General features: G+C 38.0%; 1 protein-coding gene across 7 annotated transcripts in view; it reads right to left on the bottom strand.

Moving 5' to 3' along the window:
- The window catches only part of Atf2 (activating transcription factor 2), an 80,910-nt gene that overhangs the window by 48,631 nt on the left and 6,693 nt on the right, over positions 1–25,586 (bottom strand). For 2 of the 7 annotated variants that reach the window (XM_013029312.1, XM_013029354.1), the window contains exons 1-3: positions 20,983–21,072; positions 14,589–14,663; positions 8,306–8,375 (exon numbers count right to left, since the gene is read on the bottom strand). In XM_013029312.1, coding sequence (XP_012884766.1) covers positions 8,306–8,375; positions 14,589–14,620 — 102 coding nt within the window. In that variant the 5' untranslated portion in view covers positions 14,621–14,663; positions 20,983–21,072. Of the gene's footprint in view, positions 1–5,122; positions 5,191–8,305; positions 8,376–14,588; positions 14,664–20,982; positions 21,074–25,586 lie in introns of those variants that run through there. The other 5 variants (XM_013029323.1, XM_013029315.1, XM_013029331.1 and 2 more) reach the window with 4 other exon arrangements.

The following is a 25,586-nucleotide window of genomic DNA, read 5'->3' on the forward strand; positions in this document are numbered from 1 at the left end:
AAAAGTGACAGATATGGAAAAATCACTCAAATTAAACCAAAGGGAAATTCAAGAACAGGCAGATAATGCTAAAAAAGAATATTGAGGGCTGGGAAGGTGGCTCAGTGGTAGAGCGCTTGCCTTGCATGTTTGAGGCCCTGGGTTCGATTCCTCAGCACCACATAAGCAAAAAAGAGAAAAGCCGGAAGTGGCGCTGTAGCTCAAGTGGTAGAGCACTAGTCTTGAGCTGAAGAGCTGAGGGACAGCGTCCAGGCCCAGAGTTCAGGCCCCACGACCGGACCCCCCCCCAAAAAAAACAAAAACAAAAAAACAACAAGAATATTGTATGTAAAAAGCAAATGTGGCCAAATGCAATGCTGAGGAGACAATCACTGTCTTGTCTTTCCTAACTCTGCCCTGCATTGGAGTGTCACTCTATCCTTAGGATTGCCTCATTCATTCTTTTGAGTTCTGCTTCTGGGGGTGGGGGGGAGGTGTGCAGTGTCAAGGCATGAGAAACTCTTACCGTGGCCACCTCCATGCAAGTTCCTGGATGAGCTTTTTTTTCTCAATAAAAGTGGCACCCGATGGGCAAAAATAAAAATACTAAATCCATACAATTTCTTTCTTTTAGGAAATGAAAACCTAAAGCAACCCCAAAGCAAAACCCAAAACCTATGTACATAACAAGATCTTATATAGCTTAATGAACAATGGGAAAGGCAGTGAAAGATTTTTTGTTTTTGTTTTTGGTTGAATAGGTAATTTAATAGGACAGGTAATTCACCTCTTAAAAGGTTAAAAAGGAAGAATAACCTGAGAGGTGGGATCAAAGTTACTTGTTTCCATAATAAATTAACGTAAGCAATTAAAGGAAGTCCAGATATCTGAAAAATCTGTTTGCAAACTTCTGCTACTCTTACCAGAATTTCCTAAGAAACATTCTGTTTTTACAATCATATCCTAGTTATAGTGATTATTATTTCTAGCCAGTGTATTATTAAATAGGAATCATTAAGTTTTCAAGCCTTCAGACCAATAGTACATTTTACTAATTTTTCATTAATGGAAAAATTCTATTCAGTATCAGGAAGTTACTGATTAATACACAAATTCCAAAGTCCATTGAGACTTTAGTCTAAAACTTATCTGTATCACCTTTCTAAAATAGCTTGTACTGCTCAATTATTTTGCCAAAGAAATACTTTTCAATGAGAATGGCATCAAATGCAAAGATATTCTCAATAAAGTAGAAGAGTAGCAATATTAAATGAATCTTTTTTTTGGAGGGGCTTAAATGTGAGGCCCGAATGCTGTCCCCTAAACTTCTTTTGCTCAAGGCTAGCACTCTACCACTTCTGCACACTGCCTCCCCCACCCTGCCCCATCCTTTTTTGTGTTGGTGCTTAATTGGCGATAAGAATTTCATGGCCTTTCCTGTCCAAGATGGCTTTGAATTGCCATCCTCAGATCTCAGCCTCCTAAGTAGTTAGGATTACAGTTGTGAGCCACTGGCATCTAGAATAAATGACTCTTTTAATAACACCTCTTTAGTACACATGAAACTAATAATCTGTGGAATATCTCTAACAGTTACTATTTTAAAAAAATCTAATACTAAGAGTCTTTGGGTAAACTCTGTGTTAATTTCTTGTGCTAATGTCCCTCTTAAGGGCTATTATCATCTATCTATCTATCTAGATACACAGAGAGAGAGAGAGAGAGAAAGAGAGAGAGAGAGAGAGAGAGATCTGTATCTCTATGTATATTTGCCAGTCCTGGGTCTCATATGTTGTCCCTGACCTCCTTATTGCTCAAGGCTAACACTACTACTTTAGCCTCAGTGCCATTTCAACTTCTTTCTGTGATTAATTGGAGTTTCATGAACTTTCCTGCTATGGCTAGCTTAGAACCACAGTCCTCAGATCTTGGCCTTCAGCTAAGATTACAGGTGTTAAGCCTGTAACACAATATATTTTTATATTATAAAAATCAATTTAGAAATTCAAGCCCATTAAGTATGTTAAAGCTAACATTAAATTGAAACAATGCCAATGATTATCAGAAAGAAAAAGTAACTTGCACTACTGCCACTACACTTGTGTTTACAGAATTTGTTTTCCCCCCCACCAGGGGTCACGCCTGTAATCCTAGCTACTCAGGAGGCTGAGATCAAGGCTGATATCTGAGGATTGCAGTTCACAGCAAACCCAGGAGGAAAGTCGGTGAGACTCTTATCTCCAATAAACCACTCAAAAAACTGAAAGTGGCACTGTAACTCCAGTGGTAGAGTGCCAGTCTTGAGCTGAAGAGCTGAGGGACAGCGCCCAGGCCCAGAGTTCAAGCCCCACCACCGCCAACAGAAAAAAGTTTTTTTTTTTTTTCCTACTTTTGTGCCAGAACTGGAGCTTGAATTCAGGACCCAGGTATTTGGGGGGTTTTTTTTGCGGGGGGGGGGTCCGGTTGTGGGGCCTGAACTCTGGGCCTGGGCACTGTCCCTTAGCTCTTCAGCTCAAGGCTAGCACTCTACCACTGGAGCCACAGCACCACTTCCTGCTTTTTTCTTTTTGCTTATGTGGTGCTGAGGATTCAAACCCAGGGCGTCAGGCATACAAGGCGAGCCCTCTACCACTGAGTCACCTTCCCAGCCCGGGCTTTTTTATTCAAGGCTAGTACTCTACCACTTAAGCCACAGCTTCATTTCCAGGTTTTGGCAGTTTATCAGAGATAAGACTTTTCAATCTTGGTGTGCGGGGTGGGGGTGGGGGTGAGAAGGGAATGGAAGGGGAAACAAAGGAGGAGGCTACAATGCTTGATAAGAAATGTACTCATTATCTTGCCCATGTAATTGTAACCCCTCTGTATAGTATTTTCACAATAAAAAATAAAAATAAAGATTTTCTGTCTTTCAGCCTCCTGAGTAACTAGCATAATAGGCATAAGTCACCAGCACCAGGCCTGAAATGTGGTTTTTAAATAAAGAATATAGTGAAGGAAATGCTTGTGTCTAAATTTTGGTGTGCTTTCTTCTCTTTAATCAAACCTTCTACACCTCTTCCCCTCATTACTATGAATAAGTGACTTATATAATCCTATTTAAGGTCAGTCTCTCCAATTGAGCACTGGACTCCATCCACCATTAGTGACTTATGGACCCCATTCCTCCAATGGTCCTTTCTCCTGAAATGCATAGCAATCAAAATGCATAACAATCTTCAATCCTACATCCTTCTCCAGCTACTCCAGCCCAAAAAAGAGTGGCCTTACAATGTCTCAACTTTTAGTTCTTCCCATTCTCTTTATCCCATTCTTTTCACGCACAGCTGTTCCTGGCACTTTACTAATGTTTTTTAATCAATGTTGATAAGAATCTTCATATTTCTAAATCTCACACTAATTACAAAATTTTGACTGCAAAAATAAAGAGACATATTAGGAGATGAAAATGGGAAGAAGGAATGTTATTTTCTTTTATATTGTGGAACCTGAAAAAGAATTCTAACTTGTCAATATTTTCCCATATATTATATATTTAATATCAGTTGAGAATTCAATCTCTTAGCCAGGTGCTGGTAGCTCATGCCTGTAACCTAGCTACTAAGGAGGCCAAGATCTGAGGACTGTGGTTCAAAGCCAGCCTGGGCAGGAAAGTCTGTGAGATTCTTTATCCCATGACTGACAAAAGAATTTTTAAAAGTTAAACAGTTAAAAAATAAAAAAGAAATCAATCTCATGATACACACACACACACACAAAGTATTCAGCAATCAGTTTGTCTTTTTTTGTTGTTGTTGGTCATGGGACTTGAACTCTGGACATGGGCACTGTCCCTCAGCTCTTCAGCTCAAGGATAGCACTCTACCACTTGAGCCACAGAGCCACTTCTGGTTTTCTGAGTGGTTTATGGGAGATAACACTGGACTTTCCTGCCCAGGATGGTTTTGAACCATGATCCTTAGATCTCAGCCTCCTTAGTAGCTAGGATTACAGGTGTGAACCACAAGCACCTGGCTAGTTTGTCTTTTGTGTGTGTGTGTGTTTGTTGGTCTTGGGGCTTGAACTCAGGGCCTGGGTGCTATCCCTAAACTTGTTTTTCTCAAAGCACTTCACCACTGTATAGCCCCATCTCTGGCTTTATCTAAGTAGTTTATTAGAGCTAAGAGTCTCACGGACTTTCTTGCCCAGGCTGGCTTTGAACCCTGGCCTCCTTGAGCAGCTGGAATTACAGGTGTGAGCCATTTGTGCCTGGCTATTTTAGCATCTATTTAAGTATATGTATGTGAAGATTTTTTTTAATTCAAAAGAATACTGGTATATTAGTAAGGATTTAATCACAAGATAACAGAACCCATTCTAACTATTTTATGCAGAAAAGAATCACATGAGGGCTTATTTGAGGCCAAATCTCCAAGAACACCCAAACAATATAGCAAAACTCTCAATATGCAGAAACATATTCCATTAGCTGTTGCTACAGTTTGAACATCCCTCAAAAATCCACGTGTTAAGGTCTTGCTCTCCATGCAGTGCTAAAGGGGTGTGGAATCTTTTGAGAGGTATGAGCCTTGTGAGGGGTTCTATAGTCACAAGAGATATTGCCCTAAAGGGGACTGAGGAGCTCTAGTCTTTTCTTTGTTCCTTTCACTACGCAGCATATAATATGCGCTATTTTTTTCCCCACCTTCTGCTCCCATGATGGGCTTCCCTGTATCAGATCCAAAGTAACAGGGTAACCAATCATAAATGAAACCTCCAATTCTGTGAGCCAAAATAAATCTTTCCTCTAAGTTTATTACTTCAGGTATTTTGTTAACATGACAGAAAGGCGAATAACAGCTATAATCCAGGGACTATTGTTTTCTGTGTTCATTCAATTCAAACTAGCAAAATGGGTATATTCAGTAATAGAACCTTTTCTCCCATTTTAATTAGTACTAAATTCAAGAAATTAAAGTATGACTTTACATATTAGAAACAAAACTGGTTTTAGAACTTAAAACCATACCTAGAATTCTATCTAGTTGGAATCTAGAAATTATACGTTTTTAGCTTTTTTAATGTCAGAGAAAAATGAGTATCAACTATATCTCTAAATCAGTGTTTTCTATTTTATGCCCACAGTTACTATCCTGTTTCAGCCTACATGTTGGCCACTGCCAGCCTTTAGTCTTCCTGCTTCCACTGTTTCTTCAGGAATGGTTTTTCACTGCTCTGTGGAAAAAACAAAACAAAACAAAAACCATACACCTTATCACAGTTTATAAAGCCCTATAGGATGGGCCTTCTTTTTTCTACCTCTCCACCTAATCCCTTACTTTGCTCTTCATTGATCATTCTATGTTTTTGCCACAGGAAATAAGTGCAAGGTTTGTTCCCATATTTTCCTTATGTCATTGTTCAACTGTCATCTCATCAGAAAATGCATTTTCTGATGGAGATGATTACTGCAAAGCTAGAGTGATCGAGACAAAAAGGTTCTGGCATTAAGAGTTGCTAGACTGGTAAACACGACAGAATACAAAAGCACATAACATGTAAAACCATTCGATTTTCCAGAAACAATGCAAGTAGTGTAATGGAGAAAGAAGAATGCTTCAACAAGTTAAAAAAAAAGTATCAGTAAATAAAGACACAAAAATTACTTCAAGATGATAGAGACCTAAATGGAAAAACAAGCTTTCATAGAAAAACATTTTTTTTGTTTTTATGTAAGTATAGGTAAGAGTTTCCTATACGACTCACAGAATGCAAAAACTGTAAGAGAAAAAAGTCATGAGATATTAGACTTTACTGAAATCAGAAACACTTGTTCATCCAAAGATATTACTATGAGAGTGGGGAGCTGATTCAACAGTAAGAGTTCAAAGATTTGAAAATATACTTCACAAAAATAATTTAGTATACAGTTAGGTGCTGGAGATTCACGCCTGTAATCCTACCTACTCAGGATGCTGTGATCTGAGGATCACAGTTTGAAGCCAGGTTGGGTAGGAAAGTCTGTGGGACTTTTATCTCCAAAAACAGCAAAAAGCCAGAAGCAGAATGTGTGTGTGTGTGTGTGTGTGTGTTCGCATACAACAAAAAGAGAAAGTAAAAGAAATGTCAATTATTGAAATACTTTTGTACAACTAAAGATAAAAATGATAAAGAAAAGAGAAATTAAGTAGATCTATACAAACTATTTCTGTACTCCTATTAATTACATCAAAAGATGAGAGCTGAGCAACAACCTCAAAATAAATATTGATCAGGGTGCCAGTGGCTCACGCCTGTAATCCTAGCTACTCAGGAAGCTGAGATCTGAGGATTGGGGTTCAAAGCCAGCCCAGGCAGGAAAGTCTGTTGAAACTCTTATCTCAAAAATGGGAAGTGGCGCTGTGGCTCAATCGGTAGAGAGCTCGCCTTGAGCTGAAGAGTGCAGGGACAGCACCCAAGCCTAGAGTTCAAGCCCAACAATGGACCAAAAAAAAAGAAAAAAGAAATATTGATCTCCACTCATGAAGATAAAAATTTAAGACTATCAACACCAACACTGACAAAGATATGGCATAATTAAGCCTCTCTTAAATTAGTGAATGTGAAATGACACATCTGTTTTGGGTAGCAATTTGACAATTTCCTGAAAAGTTAAAAATGGATCTATCACATGATTACGTTATACATTTCTGTATGCGTTCATACAAAGACAATTCATACCATCTTTCTTTCTGATAAACTAAAATCTGAATGGATGAATTGTAAAATAGTAAAATGAGGAGGAATTATCTATTGATTATAAGACTTGGACATGAATGATGATCTCTATAATCCATGTATTAGAAACTTAACCCTGAAAGTCATATGTTAATGGTTTTTGAAGTTATATGTTAATGGTTTTGAAGGTGGGGCCTTTGGACAGTAATTAGAATTAAATGAGGTCATGAAGGTAGGCTTTCTATGATATAGTTAGTAGATTTATAATGAGAGGAAGAGAGAACAAGTTAGCAAGCTTGCTCTGTCTTATGTGATATTCAATCCTGTCTAGGGATTTCTGAAGGATTCCTATGAAGAAAATCATCACTCAGTGCGGCTCCTTAACTTTGGGACTTACAACCTATAAAACTGTGAGCTAACTAAACCTCTTTTTCTTTACAAATTACTCAGTCTATGGTTTCTAGTTATAGCAATAGTATATGGATTAGATCAATTGAGAAATAATACTATGTGATGTGAAAGGAACCAAATGTATATAAAGTATTCCATTTATATAAAGTTCTACAAAATATAAACAAATCTAAAAAGGCAGCTCAATGATTGATAAGGGTGAAAGGAATTACAGATGAATATGTGACAATATTGTATGTCACTTTTTTACTGTGTTGGGTTTCATAAGCCTATATAAGGTTCCCCATTATATATACATATATACATATATATATATATATAGCATGTTAAAACGTTAAATAGTATACTATAAGAATATAGTATATTCTATGTCAATTATCTTGCTTTGAATTATCAATGAAAATATAAGAACCATGAAGTACTTTAATATTTATGATTTATAGTCTGTATATTTAAGTACTTTATAATTTTACATGTTAAATTGTTTTTCCCTTAGTGTCTATTGCTATTTTAAGATTATGATAATAGCAAAGATTAATAGTTGAGTGGCTTATTAAAAAGTCCATTATTACTTTTCTGAAACTGCGCCAATACATGCTCTGTATCAAAGATGTTAGACTTATGAACATTAATACATTAGTGACATTCTCTTAGAGGTAAATAACTTATTTTCATGAGTTAATAAGCACAACAATCTTTATATATTTCTGACTTCAAAGTAGGCAATTTACCAATGATTCTCAACCATAGTCAGTCAAATTAATATACTTTTTTTTTTCTTGGTCAGTCCTGGGACTTGAACTCAGGGCATGAGCACTATCCCTGAGCTGCTTTTGCTCACGGCTAGTGCTCTACCACTTCAGTCACAGTGCCGCTTCTGGCCTTTTCTGTTTATGTGGTAGTGAGGAATCAAACCCAGGGCTTCATGCATGCTAGGCAAGCACTCTACCAGTAAGCTACTTTTCCAGCCCCAAATTAATATATTTTTAAATCTTGGAATTTCTTTTTATCATAGTTTCCACTTTTCAATTACAAAACAGCCTCCCTCTACTATACCATATTAGCTTGTAGATATGCTACTGAAGAAAAATAATTTCCAAAACTTTTTTTGTGTTTTCTTAGAAAATCCTTTTAATTAGAACATTCTGTCTTCTAGGTTGTAATAAGTGAGACACATGATATTTAAAGTAACTGATATTTTAAAAAGTATCAAATATATTACCTGGCCACATCCAGGGGCAGTGCATAGAAAGGGTTTGTCATCACTCATATTCCACAGGTCCTTGTATTGCCTACAATAAGACACAGAGATAGTGAAATGCTTTATACTATAAATACTGTATAAAACAAACACATTACACATCACAAACACTTTGAGGTAATCTCAGTCTGTGGCTTAGGCTGACCTAAAACCAGAATCTTCTGCCTCTGCCTCTAAGTGTTGAGATTACAGGTATGTATTACCATACTAAGCCTACAGGGTGTGTGTGTGTGTGTGTGTGTATTACCATACCAAGCCTACAGTGTGTGTGTGTGTGTGTGTGTGTGTGTATATGTATTACCATACCAAGCCTACAGTGTGTGTATGTGTGTGTGTGAGAGAGAGAGAGAGAGAGAAAGAGAGAGAGAGAGAGAGAGAGAGAGAGAGAGCGTGTGTATTGGCACATGCACACCAATCATGGGACTTGAACTCTGGGAGCTGTCCCTGAGCTTTATGCTCAAGGCTAGCATTCTACCACATGAACCACAGCATCCAGCTTTTTGATGAATAATTGGAGATAAAGAGTCTCACAGATTTTACTGCTTGGGCTGGCTTTGAACAGTAATCCTTACATCTCAGCCTCCTGAGTAAGTAACAAGCAATGAACTTCCACTGCCTGGCAGTATATATTTTTATTATATTTATTTATTTTATTTTTATTTTTTATTTTTTTGTCGGTCGTGGGGCTTGAACTCTGGGCCTGGGCGCTGTCCCTCAGCTCTTCAGCTCAAGGCGAGCGCTCTACCACTTGAGCTACAGCGCCACTTCCGGTTTTCTGGTGGTTTATTGGAAATAGGAGTCTCACAGTCTCTCCTGCCCGGGCTGGCTTTGAACTGCGATCCTCAGATCTCAGCCTCCTGAGTAGCTAGGATTACAGGCGTGAGCCACTGGTGCCCGACTACATTTTTAAATGAAGACTAATTTCAAATATTAATCTCAAGATTTGATTTCCACTAACCTTTGTAATGCTTCTATGTGACTGACATCATAATTATCCTCCAGTTTATTTTTATGAAAGTAGACAAATACATGAAATATATAGAATTTGTTTGACAGAAAAAAATCCAGTTCAATAGTAATTGTAAAATAAACACATTTCATTCATTCATACTATGCAGTGTTTTTGTTTGTTTTTTTGGTCGGTCATGGGGCTTGAACGCTGGGCTTGGGCATTGTCCCTGCGCTCTACCTCTTGAGCCACAGCGCCATGTCCAGTTTTATAGTGGTTTATTGGAGGTAAGAGTCTCACGGACTTTCCTTGCCCGGGCTGGCTTTGAACTTTGATCTTCAGATCTCAGCCTCCTGAGTAGCTAGGATTACAGGGGTGAGCCACCGGCGCCCAGCCAATGCAGTATTTTGAGGATCACATATAATTATAGAAATAGTACAGCAAGATTTCTATCTCCAGTCCTAAATTCTTATCAAATGTTTTTTTGCTATTGTCTATTAATGTCTATGCTATTCTTCCAAAATACTAATTTGTCTAAAACCAATGTTTTTTTGGTCCGTCGTGGGGTCTGAACTCTGGGCCTGGATGCTGTCCCTAAGCTCTTCACCTCAAGGCTAGCACTTGGCTTTTTCTGCTTCCATGGTGCTGAAGAATCGAACCCAGGGCCTCATGCATGCAAGGCAAGCACTCTACCACTGAGCCACCTTCCCAGCCCTAAAACCAAAATTTTAAAACTCTTCTGAAAGTTACTCCTTTTGATGAGATACAGAAATCTCTGTTCCTAGGTAAAGGAGATAAAACAATATAGTCCATTAGGGTCTGGTTAAAGGACTTATAAAAATACGTAGATGCCCATGTCCCCTAATACAGAATGTATAGTATCTGCAAATAAACAAGTATCCTTTCCTCTGTATTTTCTAAATCATTGTAGATTACTTAAAATACCCGATACAATGTAAATGTTATTTTTACTGTATTTAGGGGTGAGGTTGAATCAGAGGGTCCCTCTTTAACTGATTTTTTTTTTTTTTGGTCTGTTGTGGGGCTTGAACTCTGGGCTTGGGTGCTGTCCCTCAGCTCCTCAGCTCAAGGCCAGTGCTCTACTACTTGAGCCACAGCGCCACTTCTGGTTTCCTAGTGGTTTATTGGAGATAAAGAGTCTCACGGACTTTCCTTCCCTGGGCTGCCAGTGAACCACGATCCTCAGGTCTCAGCCTCCTGAGTAGTTAGGATTACAGACACAAGCCACTGGAGCCCAGCAACTCTGATCTTTTTCAAACTCTTAAGTTTCTAACCTTCTATTAATAGCACAGCTAGTCTTCTAAGCAAAGGTTCAAAAAAAAATTTTTTTTGGTCGGTAACGGGGCTTGAACTCTGGGCCTGGGCGCTGTCCCTCAGCTCTTTAGCCCAAGGCTAGTGCTCTACCACTTGAGCCACAGCACCACTTCCAAAGGTTCAATTTTTTAACCAGTATTTTATGCTGTTTCCTCCTAATTTATCAAAAAATTATTAGAGGGTTTATATACTTTAAAAAACCCATGTGGGTTCATTGTAGGCACTACTTTAAGTTTTAAGCATGTATAGAATAATCCCTGAGAATATTCAAGATTCAAAGAAGTCATTGTCTTACTTATAAAACTTTGTGATTTGGATTGCTTTCTCAATATCGTTCCATGGAAAGACATTTGCGGGCAAAATAGTCTGAATTTCTGTTTTCTGGTTCAACACACAGAGCTTGGAAGTCATCACTTCTGTCCTTACAACATAAATACTATGTAAGTAGTTAAAACTTTAAAAAGTCTGAACAAGCTGAAATCATTTATTATTATAGCCACACCACAGAACTGGAATTCAAGGGCAAACTGACAATGCACAATAGAACAAGGGCAGATAACAAAGTCAGTAGACTGGGAGTGGAAGCCTACTGCTGGATTTAGTCCTGGTCAGGATATAAAAACTCTTAACTGATCAATTGCCAGAGACTCAATGTAGACTAGTTTGAGAAATAACTTCTTGGAGTCCTGTTTGGTTTAGTAAGTGTTACAGAGAAAGAAAACAGGAAATACTTTAGGTTTGGTTGCCTATAGTTACAGCAAATAATAAACACAACCCACATTGCCTAGCCAGGTAACTTCAGTCAAAGGCTCATTTACCTCAGCTCATGTTACCTGAAACACCATATTCAGCTTTCAATAAAATATTATAATGATACACTAGAAGGACAAAAAAAAACCTGGAAAGACTAGAAATTTTAAGTGTACTAGAAATTTTAAATGACTATGGATAAGATGCTACTCTAATTTCCTAGAAAGCATTCAAGAACACATGGGTAATACTAGAGATGAAAACTTTTACAAAGAAAAGGAAATGTAAGAAATTAAAAAAAAATTAAAAAATATTGTAACAAATTAGATTGCATAAGACTTAAAAAACCAATGATGGCCGCTGGTGGCTCACGCCTGTAATCCTAGCTACTCAGGAGGCTGAGATCTGAGGATCGCGGTTCAAAGCCAGCCCGGGCAGGAGAGACCATGAGACTCCTATCTCCAATAAACCACCAGAAAACCGGAAGTGGCGCTGTAGCTCAAGTGGTAGAGCGCTCGCCTTGAGCTGAAGAGCTGAGGGACAGCGCCCAAGCCCAGAGTTCAAGCCCCACGACCGACAAAAAAAAAAAAAAAAAAAAAACCAATGATGATGAAGATATACAATTAATTAAAAAACTAAAAATAGAAAAAATAATAGAATATGCAGGAATTGTGGGACAATGATAAACAGTATACCATACATAATGAGAATATCAGAAGAACAACAAGAGAAAGTAACAGAAGAAATATTTTAAGAAATAGTGGTTGTAAGAATTTCTCAAAAATACTGAAAAACAAAACATCACATCACAGAATCTGGAAGCTCAGAGAATAAACAGAATAAATACCAAAATCCCTCTCAATCTCTCTTGTATTTTCTGCCTCTCTCTGACACACATCTAATCTTGTATCCCAGGCTGATCTCTAATTCCTGATTCTCTCACCTTGTCTTTTTCATTGATTACCAGCATGTGTCACCTTGTATTTGATCAGCGTGACTGCTTGGCTGGTTCCACTACTTGATCCACACTGTCAACTCTGATTTTCATTTCTTATTTTGGAAATGGAGTCTTGCACATTTTCTATCCCCACTGGTCCTGGGGCTTGAATTCAGTGCATGGGTGCTGTCCGTGAGCTTTTCCATTCAAGGCTAGCACTCTCCTTTGAACCAGTTCCAGTTTTCTAGTGGTTAATTGGAGGTAAGGCTCAGAGACTTTCCTGCTCTGGCTGGCTTTATACTGTGATCCTCAGAACTCAGCCACCTTAGTAGCTAGGATTATGGATGGGCATGAGCCACCAGTGCCCAGCTCTGCCAATTATTTTTGTAACGGTAGTATATTGCTCCTAAAATATGAAAACTCTATGAAAAATGCCTTAATCATACGCACACACACACATTCTAGTATCAGTTTGTCTCTATGAATTTGTCCATTAATTAATTGGTTCTAGAAAATTGATATTCAAGATTATTTTTCAACTAATAAATTATAGCATATTCCTTTTAATATACTGGCTAACTCTTTGGAACAATGTTTCACAAAGCATATTCTTTTTTATTTTTTTGGGGGGGGGGGGCGGCTGTGGGGCTTGAACTCTGGGCCTGGGCGCTGTCCCTCAGCTCAAGGCTAGCGCTCTACCACTTGAGCCACAGCGCCACTTCTGGCTTTTTCTTTTTGCTTATGTGGCGCAGAGGAATCGAACCCAGGGCCTCAGGCATGCAAGGCAAGAGCTCTACCACTGAGCCACCTTCCCAGCCCTCACAAAGCATATTCTATAGGGATATTAGTAGTTACTATAAAAAAGATTATCTATGTCCATGGAAAATGCTGAAATACGTGAACTTTATTTTTGTAGGAGCTTTTAGAGCTTAAATTCTTTTTTTTTGGCGGGGAGAGGGGGGTTTGGTCATGGGGCCTGAACTCTGGGCCTGGGCGTTGTCCCTTAGCTCTTCAGCTCAAAGCTGGTGTAGAGCCTTAAATTTTTTTTTTTGGGGGGGGGGAGGTCCGGTCATGGGGCCTGAATTCTGGGCCTGGGCGCTGTCTCTCAGCTCTTCAGCTCAAGGCTAACGCTCTACCACTTGAGCCACAGCGCCACTTCTGGCTTTTTTCTTTTTGCTTATGTGGTGCTGAGGAATCGAACCAGGGCCTCAGGCATGCAAGGCAAGCGCTCTACCACTGAGCCACCTTCCCAGCCCCATTAAATTCTAAACCAAGTAAGTATCCATAAGTTAAAAAGAAAAAAAGATCCTTAGCTCCTGTCTCCCATCATATTAAACACTGAATCAGAGCAACTGACTCATGCCTCTAATCTAGCTACTCAGGAAGCTTTGATCTAGAGGATCACGATTTGAAGTTGGTAGGAACAGAAAAGCTTGTAAGACTATCTCCAAAATAGCAAAAAAAAAAAAAAAAAAAGTAGGGCCAGAGCCCTGTCTTAAGTGATAGACTGTTGGCTAAGCAAGCAAGCTGAGCAAACATGAGGCCCTGAGTTCTGGGTTTTGTAGTACTAAACAAAGAAAATGGCAGTGAATATAGATTAGAAGAGCACTTTCTCAACATGTGCAAGGCCCTGATTTAGATCTTCAGCACCTCAAACAAGAAATAAAAAACAAAACCTTCCGTATTATATAGAACATCTGATTTAAGTAATAGTTTAGTAACATCTAATTATAGAAAAAAGGTTTACCAAGCTGGACACGGATGGCTCATGCCACCAGACTGAGCTCTGAGGATCTCCGTTTGTAGCTAGCCCAGGCAGGAAAAGTCCATAAGACTCTTTAACTCTAATTAATCACACAAAAAAGCTGTAAGTAGCATTGTGGCTCAAATGGTAGTGTTAGCCTTGAACAAGGAGCTCAGAGACAGCACCCAGGCTCAGAGTTTAAGCCTCTGGACTAAGGGAAAAATAAAAAGAGGTTTGCGTGCAAAAAATGATAAAGGAAAATACTGAATATATTGTAATGTATACAACATGTATATTATGTGATATATTGTGTATAAATATTATAGATATTATATATTACAATTATAATATTAAGTATATTTTGATATTCTTGATAATGTAAAAAAGCGGCATTAGCTAAATATACACTAATAAATGATCTCTTATTTATAGAGAAAACATTCAATATTTATCTAGTAAAATAACCTATGACAATTTTTATATAAAATATAAACAGTAAGTTGAAAAATACCAACTACTGTCCACATACCTGGCAGAATTCACATGTAACTTGAATTTCATAAGTTGAACAACTTATCACATCCTCTTTTTCATGGCAAGGTCACTGAAAAACAAAGCAGTTTCAAACTAATAATAATAGCTTTAAAATACTTCTTGGAAATGGTAGAAAATAAAAGCACTCAAATTATACTGTGACACTACCAACATGCAAAATTTCAGTTACTATTGAGAATTAATTTTGTCTTGCCAATACTGGGATTTTGAACTCAGGTCTTGAGATTGATCTGCTTGGCTGGTTCTACTACTTGAACTACACTGCCAACTCTGATTTTGGTGATTTTTGGAAATGGGAGTCTTGCACATTTCCCACCCACACTGGCCTAGAACCATGGATCTCAGCCTCCCATGTAGCTAGAATTATAGGTATGAGTCACTGCTAAGAAATTTTTGTTGTTGGGCTGGGATGTAGCTCAGTGGCAAAGCGCTTGCCTAGTAAGCGCAACGTCCTGGGTTCGATCCCCAGTACCAAAAAAGAAAAGACAAAAAAAATACAGTTAAAAAAAAACCCAAACAAAGAAATTTTTGTTGTTGTTGTTGGTCCTGGGGCTTGAATTAAGGCCTGGGTGCTGTCCATGAGCTTTTTCACTCAGGCTAGCACTCTACCCCTTTGAACCACAGTGGCAGTTCCAGTTTTCTAGTGGTTAATTGGAGGTAAGGCTCAGAGACTTTCCTGCCCTGGCTGGCTTTATACCATGATCCTCAGAACTCAGCCTCCTTAGTAGCTAGGATTATAGGCATGAGCCACCGGTTCCCAGCTCTGCCAAGGATTTTTGTAATTTTGTAATATTGTTCCTAAAATATGAAACCTCCATGAAAATGCCTTAACCGTAAGTATTAATCCATCTCTGTCAAAAATATAATCTCTTTAGTGATACAATTAAGAGAGATCACTAAAAGAGTAAGTTTCTACCTTGAAGACAAGAGAAACAAAATCTAAGAGGGATATAGTGCCTGTAATCCCAGAACTAGGAAAGCTGAAGCAAGAGGACTATGATTTTGAGTCCAGCCTAGCTATATAGCATGTTTGAGGCCAGGCTGAGATATATAACAAAACCAAGTCTTATGGGGAAGGGGGGAGAGGAAGGGAGTAAGATAACAAGAAAACCAAGATCTACTCAGAAATCTTTTAATTTAAAAAATGGTATTTATTCAATGGTGGTAAGAATTTCAGCATAAGTCATCATAATTAATGGGTTTCAAGATGTAGTTAATTTATATAAATTAAGAAGAAGTAGTGGGCTGGGATGTTGGCTCAGTGGTAGAGCGCTTGCCTTGCATGCCTGAGGCCCTGGGTTCGATTCCTCAGCACCACATAGGCAAAAAGAAAAAAGCCGGAAGTGGCACTGTGGCTCAAGTGGTAGAGCGCTAGCCTTGAGCTGAAGAGCTGTGGGGCAGTTCCCAGGCCCATAGTTCAGGCCCCACAACTGGACCCCCCCCCCAAAAAAAAGTAGTATAACAACTACTTCGTTCATAACTTTACAATTTGGTTATTTGATACTAGTTTAAGAACAATACATATTGAAACTAGCAAGCTATTTTTAAACTCTACAAATACTTTAACTTAGATTCACTGAAATTCCATTTGGTGATACACTTTATTCTCATCAAAATAAGCCCATGGTAATAGAAGAAAGTTGTATTTTTCATACTTTTGCTATAAATGTTTTCAAGAATGTCTTAGTAAAACTGGATGATTCCTGTATAGAAATGTGTAACTAGCTACAGTTCTGAGTCCTGGAATAAAGTCCACTGTGTAAGAAACAGGAGGAATAAAGTTTGGTCCCCTGCTTCATACAAACTTGCATCTGGTAGGATTCCATTTTTCCATTACATCCAACTATTCAATGTTGCCTGTGATGAGAGGGAAAAGAACACTAGGATAATTCAAAGGAAATCTATAACAATTACATTTTGTCATTGCCTGTAAAATGTGAGCTCAGTGAAGGGAAGAGACTTATCTTAAAGAGATAATTTAGCTACCTAAAATAGTGCCTCACTAGGTTCAGTTCAAGAAAAATTTATACAATAACTATACACAGATACAAAGAAGAAAAATAACAACAAGCAGTTGTTTGGCTATACCTAAGAAACTTTTAGTTTACCAGATAAGACTATAAAGTTAAAATACAATTTGATGATTTAACTGAGGTTCAAGCCTCTAAGTCCAAGATTATCTTTTTTTCACAACAACGATGGAAATATGCTTATAACAGTGGCCAAGAGGAAGGCTACGCTATGCTACAAGTTATTGGAGAAGTGCATGATTGCAGATAGAAACTGTTTGTAAACCATACCTCTCTCAGAGACAAGCATCTACAAGCATCTATAACTTTTACTGCTAGGAAAATACTGTCATTAGTATGAATGATACATAATTTTAGAAAAAAATTTATGTTCTTCCACATGAACTACTTTCTCAAACTTCAAATGAGAATTATTGCTAAAGACAGCTCTGAGCTAAGGAGCAGTAACAACTGCTTCAAATATTTGAGAAAGAGGTGAGGTAGAAAAATTGAGAAGAGCAAATTCCTACAAATTTCAAAGGAAAGAAAACTATATATTTGGGGATAAATAATAAATGCACAAGAGGCCTGTGAACTGACAGTGCTTGATGTTGCTGAAGTAGATCAGTAAAAAAGTGAAGCTTCTTTCCAGTTTCCTAAGACATATAAATAATGTTCTTATTTCCAACATTTTATTTCTTCAAAGAACTTTAAATCTCAAACTCATTAAAATTATACTCCGAATGTTGTTTTGTTTTGTTTTTGTGCAGGTCCTGGGCTTGAACTCGGGGCCTGGGCACAGTCCTGAGCTTCTTTTCCTCAAGGCCAGCACTCTACCACTTCAGCCAATCACCACTACTGGTTTTTTCTGAGTAGTTTACTGGAGGTAAGAGTCTCACAGACTTTCCTGCCTCCTGCCCTGTCTGACTCTAACTGTAATCCTCAGAGCACAGATAACTATTTGGTATTAATTGACTTTTAATCCTTTTTTTTAAATTTTATTTTATTTGTGAACATGCTGTACAGAGGAGTTACAATTCCATGGGCAGGATAATGCGTACATTTCTTACCAAGCATTGCAGCCTCCTCCTTTGTTTACCCTTCACATCCCTTCCCCGCCTCCCCCTGACTTTTAATCTTTTATGAATCCATTTATAACAAATCTTTACGCAATGATGTTAAATGACTATGTCAAAATGAGGACATATTTTGAAAGCTTTTAATTTACATTGCTAAATTGTACTCTTGATTTCTACTTTACAAGTAAAGAACATTCATTGGGTGGCAGCTCAGTGGTAGAATATTTGCTTTGTAGCTGTAAAGCCTATTTCTAATACTGTAAAACCAAATACAACCAGGAGCTTGTAGTAGAGGCAGGAAGATCAATTGAACTTAGGAGTTCCAAATAGCCTGGGCTACAATGTAGCAAGATATCAGTTCAAAAATACAAACAAAGAATGATGGTTCATCCTACCACTTGGGAAGCTGAAGCAGGAGGATTCCCCAGTTTAAGGACATAGTAAAATCTTGTCTAAAACAAACATCAATTTAAGAAGGCCTCATTTCTCAATACTGTCACTAACAGCAGATATTCTTTGAATTTTGTGTTTTTCCTTTATTTTTTCCCTTCTTTTTGAGACAATGTCTCACTATGTGAAGGTGGCCTCAAACTGTGAATTCTTCAGCCTTCCAAGTAGCTAGGATTGATTACAGGTATATGCCACTAGGCCAGGCCTTTCTTTAGTCATTAAAAAAAAAAATAAAGCCTAAAAGTTTTTCTCTTGAATATAGATCATTGGCCTTTATCATGTGTATTGTTGTAGGTTGAACTCAGGGCTTGAGCATGGTAGGCAAGCAGTCTACAACTGAGCTATAACTCTAGCTCACCAATGTGGATTTCTAAGTGGAGCAGTGGCTCAAAGTGGTAGAATGCTAGCCTTGAGCAAAGAAGTTCAGGGACAGTGCCCAAACCCTGAGGTTCAAGCCCATGACCAACAAAAATGAAAACAGAGGTATGGGGCTGGGAATGTGGCTTAGTGGTAGAGTACTTGCCTAGCATATATGAAGCCCTGGGTTCAATCCCTCAGAATCACATAAACAGAAAAAGCTGGAAGTGGTACTGTGGCTCAAGTGGTAGAGTGCTAAGTGCTAGCCTTGAGCAAATGAAGCTCAGGAACAGTGCCCAGACCCTGAGTTCAATCAAGCCCCAGGACTGGCAAAAAAAAAAAAGTATGGATTTCGGATAATGTACCTCAATGAGCTCCTAATTTTGCAATCCTATCTATTCTTTACAAATGAGGAGACTGTGGTCCACAGATTTGGCCCAGAAAGTAGTTAAACTTTTTGACATTATTTTGGGGATAATTATTAGGTCATATTGTGAATAAAACAGGGTTCTATAAATCCATACTGATATAAAAGGATAAAATGAAAGCTTGATAGGAAAGGAACAAGATATTTATATTATGTTTCTATAAAATAAAGTTTAATTACTAAAGTAACTTACAGTACACAAAAATCTACGAAACATCTTAATAAAACACTCTATAACTAAATATCACCAGAAATAAGGAAAAGCAAAAACGTGTTCCCCTGGCAGAATACAGTAAGAAACTGCAACATTTCCATGACAATCCTGCCAAATATACAGAACTTGAAACTAATCATGAAGAAATATTAGAGAGCCCAAATTGGGGAAATTCTGTCAAATAGCTGGCCTCTAATATACAAAAATGTCTATGCTGTTAAACTGGAAGGAAAAATAAAGAAGTTTCTGATTGAGAAAAGATCAGAAAGAAAATAAATACTTGTTAATAGTTACACATAGAAGTGGAACACAGGTACTTGCATATCTGATAAAGTCTACCATTTGACTACCATGTTTTGAAAGACTTTACATGGCAGACGACCTTTACTGACCTAACATCTGCCTTTCTTTTATTATTATTATTTTCTTTGTGTGTGCTTGTCCTGGGGCTTGAACTCACAGCCTGGGCACTGTCTCTGAGCTTTTAGGTTTAAGGTTAGTGCTGTATCACATGAGCCACAGGCCCACTTCCTGCTTTTTGGTGTTTAATTGGACATAGGAATTTCATAGACTGTCCTGCCAGGGCTAGCTCTGAATCTCAGATCTCAGCCTCCTGAATAGCTAGGATTATTGGCATGAGCCACCTTACCTGCTTTCCTTTTCAGAAGCTGTATCTCAAAAGTATAAATAGTTTGAAACAAAAATTCACTGTACTCTACTTCTCTACCATCATGACTTGTGGTTGGTACATAGATGTATAAAAAGAATATACAAAGAACTCTTTAATTTCAAATTAACATATGTGATTAACTTGAGGCAATCATGTAATAAACTTATTTGATAAAAATTCAATACAAATGCAAATAAATTTGAGATTTTAGTTTGTTAACATTTTGCCCAAAATATTTAAAAAATGTGGACAAAATATTTCATGATTAACTGCTGCTACTATTCTCCTGAACTCAAAGGTGAATCAGGATGTTTATATTGGGAACCTTTGTGAAAGAGGACTCTAATCAGTTAAGTTTAAGAATCTCTGAGATAAGCAAACATTTTAAAGTAAGTCTTCAGTATGTTTTTTCATGCTGACATACATTCTTTCTTTTTTTTTGGTTGGTCATGGGGCTGACATACATTCTTTCTCCAAAAAGATGTTTCCAAATTTGTTGACCCTCAGAATCTGTTTTATTAAACACATTAGTATTCTGAGGACTAGTATATGGAAACATCTATTGTACTCAGTAACGTAAGAGAGTATTGGTCTATTTTCAAAGCTAGGTATCTGACCTGATCCTCTGTTAGTGGCAACCTAAGCAAACAGAATGTTAGAAGGAGACCAATTAACACGAAGAAAGGTGGATTACCATGAAAGGAGAAAGCAAAAACTATAGATATACCTTCCTGCCACAGGAGAAAAAACAGAGGACACAACCAAAGCCTGCTTGTAAAATATAACCAGTCCCAAGAGGGGCATATGTTAAAATTAGTCAATAGAAAAAAATGAAACTTGGGTGACATCTGGGAAGATGTCACCTAGTACTTAGCCAATGAGTAATCAGGGGAGGGGTCTGTACACTAGGAGGATAAAATGACTGCTATAACTACTCTTGAGTATCTCTGCCTACCAGACATCTGATCTTGCCAAGATCATCATTAACCATTAAAGTCTCGTTTATGCTGTATTTTGTGTCTCCAAGTTAGTTCATTGAGCTTAGACAGGTTGAGTGTTTTTCTTATAATACCTGAGGAACAGTCAAACCAAACCAAACCAAACCAAACAACAACAACAAAAAAACCCTTTGCATTATAAACTTAATATCTTTCATCTTTACCTTTCTAGCTTGTGGGCCGTGAGCTTCATTCACTCTGCTGTGAAGAATCCCTCAGCTCTTACGCAGTGCTTCAAGTTTCCATTTAGTAACTCTATGGAAAAGAGAAGTAGAAAAGAGTGAATTTGTTACCCTGTAGAATCTGAAAAAATAGTCTCATGCAGTTCAACTCCTAGTGAAAATTTCTTTTGAAAACATTTTATTTTTTTGGTGGTGGTCATGGGGTTTGAATTCTGGGCCTGAACTCTGGGCCTGAGCACTGTCCCTCAGCTCTTCAGCTAAAGGCTAGTGCTCTACCACTTGAGCCATAGCACCACTTCCAGTTTTCTGGTGGTTTATTGGAGATAAGAGTTTCACAGGTTTTCCTGCCTAGGCTGGCTCTGAACTGCGATCCTCAGATCTCAGCCTCTTTAGTAGCTAAGATTATAGGTGTAAGCCACCGGTGCCCAGCTGAATACAAAATTTTTTAAAAATTATTTTACATTTAAAAGATGCCATTTGATATTCGTCTTTAATATTATTCAATATAAAACTCAAGTTCTTTCTAAAATCTTCAAGGCTCCAGAAAGATGTTCATCCTGTAGCTTCTTACTACTTCTACTCTTGAAACTGCTGTATCAGACAGAAATAGGATAAGAGACCATGGAAAAGGAGAAAATCATAATAAACCTTCGAGGAGAGAATAGGTAATATGTGAAATGGCAGTAATGAATCTAAGTACCACATCTTCAGAGTGGAGATTAGCAGTTTTTCCTGTGTTAGGAAAATAACAATAAAAATTATAAGACAGGGAACCCAATTGTACTTTTTTTTGTGTGCTGGTCCTGGGGCTTGAACTTGAGCTTTTGTGCTCAAAGCTAGTGCTCTACCACTTAAGTCACAGCTCCACTAATAGCTATTTTTTTTTTTTTTTGGTGCTTAGAGATTAAAGGCTCATGGACTTTCCTGATCAAGCTGGCTTTGAACCACAATTCTCAGATCTCAGCCTCCTTAGAGTAGCTAGGATTATAGGCATGACCCACTGGCACATGGCTGCTACCTGTGTATTAGGATTAGGTTCTGCTGCTAATGGCATAAAATAGCCTAAACTACTTAGAAGTTTAACTCTTACATGTACAGAGGCAGTTCAGATCTATGATCTTTAATGATTGTTAAGAAATAGGGCTGTTCTTCATTCTATTTTGTTGTTGTTACTCTCAACAAGTAGCTTCCCCTTCATGGTTTTAAAATAACTCAAAGTCTAGTCTGCATATCTGGTGATCAAATGGCAAAGAGAAAGAGCAAACTAGCAACAGCCTCCCTTTAAGGAAACTTTTCAGCAATCTCATGGAAAAACTTCTACTCACATTTTATGGTTAGAACTTTGTCACATGGCCAAAATTAGCAGGGAGACTCATAAATACTGTTTTGCCACAAATGTAAGGAATCATTATCATTCTTCACTCCACTTTACTATTCACTGTCCATGTATTTTTTTATAATGGACCTAACCTAACTAACCCGATAGCAGGGACACAAGTTCCACAGAGGGTACTATTCTATATAAGTGTTCTGGGAAGTGCCAAACATTGCACAGCAAACTCAGGTATGTATAAATGAAGGTACACAAAGTATTTCCAAGGGATACCTGAACATCTATGTTTTCAACTTTGCTTTGCTTTCCTAACCTATCTACTTTCCCAGAGCTCTCACTCTTTTTTTTTTTTTTGGGTCCGGTCGTGGGGCCTGAACTCTGGGCCTGGGCGCTGGCCCTCAGCTCTTCAGCTCAAGGCTAGCACTCTACCACTTGAGCCACAGCGCCACTTCCGGCTTTTTTCTTATGTAGTGCTGGGGAATCAAACCCAGGGCCTCGAGCATGCAAGGCAACTGCTCTACCACTGAGCCACCTTCCCAGCCCCAAATTTTAATTTTAATTTTTTTAATTTTTGGGTCCGGTCATGAGGTCTGAACTCTGGGCCTGGGCACTGTCCCTCAGCTCTTCAGCTCAAGGCTAGCGCTCTACCACTTGAGCCAAAGCGCCACATCCGGCTTTTTTCTTTTTGCTTATGTGGTGCTGAGGAATCGAACCCAGGGCCTCAGGCATGCAAGCCAAGCACTCTACCACTGGCCACCTTCCCAGCCCCCAGAGCTCTCACTCTTATGTTCCATCCACTTTTCATTGATTCCAAATCTTACTTGTATGCTTTGTTCCAGGTTTCAAAAACTTACACAGAACAAAACAAATGGATACTTTAGAGTGTATCTTAGTCTCCATCAATCAAGGTGCCATTAACTTCAGGTTAATTCTTTGTATTTCTTTTTTTTTTTGGGGGTCCGGTCGTGGGGCCTGAACTCTGGGCCTGGGCGCTGTCCCTCAGCTCTTCAGCTCAAGGCAAGCGCTCTACCACTGAGCCACCTTCCCAGCCCCAATTCTTTGTATTTCTACTAAAAATAAAGCCTGGTTTTAACAATGATTTGTGTTCAAGAATGTTCTGAATTCAGATGTACTGTACAATGTGATTACAGGAACAATAACAATGATAACTTAATGGTTCTTTCATTAGTGAAATAGTATTAGAAATACACTGTTCTGAGAGGAAGTTTCAGGAGACAAAGAATTTTGGAAAGTTAAATTTGTATTTATTAGAAAGCAGCTATCAAGTTTACATGTGTAAGTACACACACACACGGTATCCATAGCTAGAATAGCCAAATATTATACTTATTTACCCTTATGGTGAAAAATTTAGGCATCAACTAGAGACATGCAAAATGTTTATCAAGTTTATTTTCAAGAGAGTATAGTAGGTAGAATAAACCCTCTCAAAATGTTGCTTTAATTTTTGGCACCTGTGAACAGGTAGGTGACACTATATGTCAGAAGAAACTCTTCAGCTGTACAAACAATACAGATCAAAAAACAGGGAGACTGTACCAGGTTGACTTAATCTAGAACAGAGTACTTTCTCCACCAGGACCAGAGATTCAGTCAGAAAAGCAATCAGATAGGTAAGAAGCATGAGAAGGACTTGACCTGCCATTACTAGAAGTGGCCCCGGGGAAAGCATTTCAGATTCTACAGCAAATAGCAACATTTGGATGATCATCACAAAGGAAAGAGGGATGACAGTTGCACAACTGCAAAGTCAACAATGTAAATGAACTTGCAAGTATATTCTTCCCCAGAGGTTCCAAAAAGGATTACAGTACTGCCAACACATTGATTTTGGCTTTCTAAGACTCTAAGCACAAAAAGAAATCCTGTTAACTTGTAACAACATGAACGGAACTAGAGATCATTGTTAACTGAAATAAGCCAAGCACAAAAAGGCAAGCACTGTATGATCTTATGCATATATAAAAAAACAAAAATAAACAAAACCCCCAAACACCTGAACTCAAGAAAGTGAGAATGCACTGTTACTTACCAGAGACTAGAGGGAGTGAGGATGAGAGGAAAAGGTTGATCAGAGGTATTAAGTCATAGTTAGATAGTGGAACTGCACAGTAGAGCGACCATAGATAACAAATATGTACTGTATATTTCAAAAAGATAGGAGAATTTTGAATGTTTTCACTATGAAGAAATGGTAAATGATCAAGGAGACAGGTGTTTAATCTGATTTTTAAATGATACAATGCATGCATCACAAAATCCCATTTTCATGTTCTCAGAAAGAAGTACACATTTCCCCCAAGCAGAGAACTCAAGATGAACCCACCTGACTTACAAAAACAACAACAAAATCCTGTGACAATAAATTTATATTATCTCAAGATATTATGAGTGTGGTAATCTGTGAGACACAAAGAACATAATTACCAAAAGCAACTATTTTTGGGTATCAGGAAGATGGACTTGTGCACCATAACTTCAAGGGCAGCAGAACCTGATATCTTAATTTGTGTTTTAATTTCCTTTTTATATCTTAGTCAGGTACCATAAAATACAAATTATAATCCTAGAATTCACTTTGGGGACATAATATGGTCCTATTAACAAATCTAAATCCAAGAGTTTGAAAAGCTTTTAAGCATGACTTAGTCACATTTTATCATTTCATAAAATATCTTTGAGTTTCTTAGTAGGGAAATTTAAATACTATGATTTCACTACAGTTCTTCCCAGTGAAAGCAGAAAAGTCCCCAAAACTCTCTCTCAAATTAACTAGCAAATAAGCTGGCCTGAAAAGGTGGCTCAAGTGGTAGAAAGCAGTGAGTGAGAGCAATGAGGCTTGAGTTCAAACTCCAGTACACATACTCATCCCAAAAGTGGTAATAAAAGTTTTACTAATAAAGTCATTTTAGATTTTGTAACTATAATGACATAAAACAGTCACAGCATTACTTGCTCAAAGTAGATAAGTAAAACATACTCAATGCTACCTTTTGTTCCCTCACTAAAAACTTATTTTTTATAAAAGTTAAAAAAATAATTACAACAGTTAATAGTCACTACCATTTTATTACCAAGAGGATACAAACAAGATAAACTACAGACTTTATTTATTTTTTTTGGGGGGGGGTCCAGTCGTGGGGCCTGAACTCTGAGCCTGGGCGCTGTCCCTCAGCTCTTCAGCTCAAGGCTAGCGCTCTACCACTTGAGCCACAGCACCACTTCCGGCTTT

The sequence above is a fragment of the Dipodomys ordii genome, unplaced genomic scaffold, assembly GCF_000151885.1.
Source record: "Dipodomys ordii isolate 6190 unplaced genomic scaffold, Dord_2.0 Scaffold5, whole genome shotgun sequence".
Lineage (NCBI taxonomy): Eukaryota > Metazoa > Chordata > Mammalia > Rodentia > Heteromyidae > Dipodomys > Dipodomys ordii.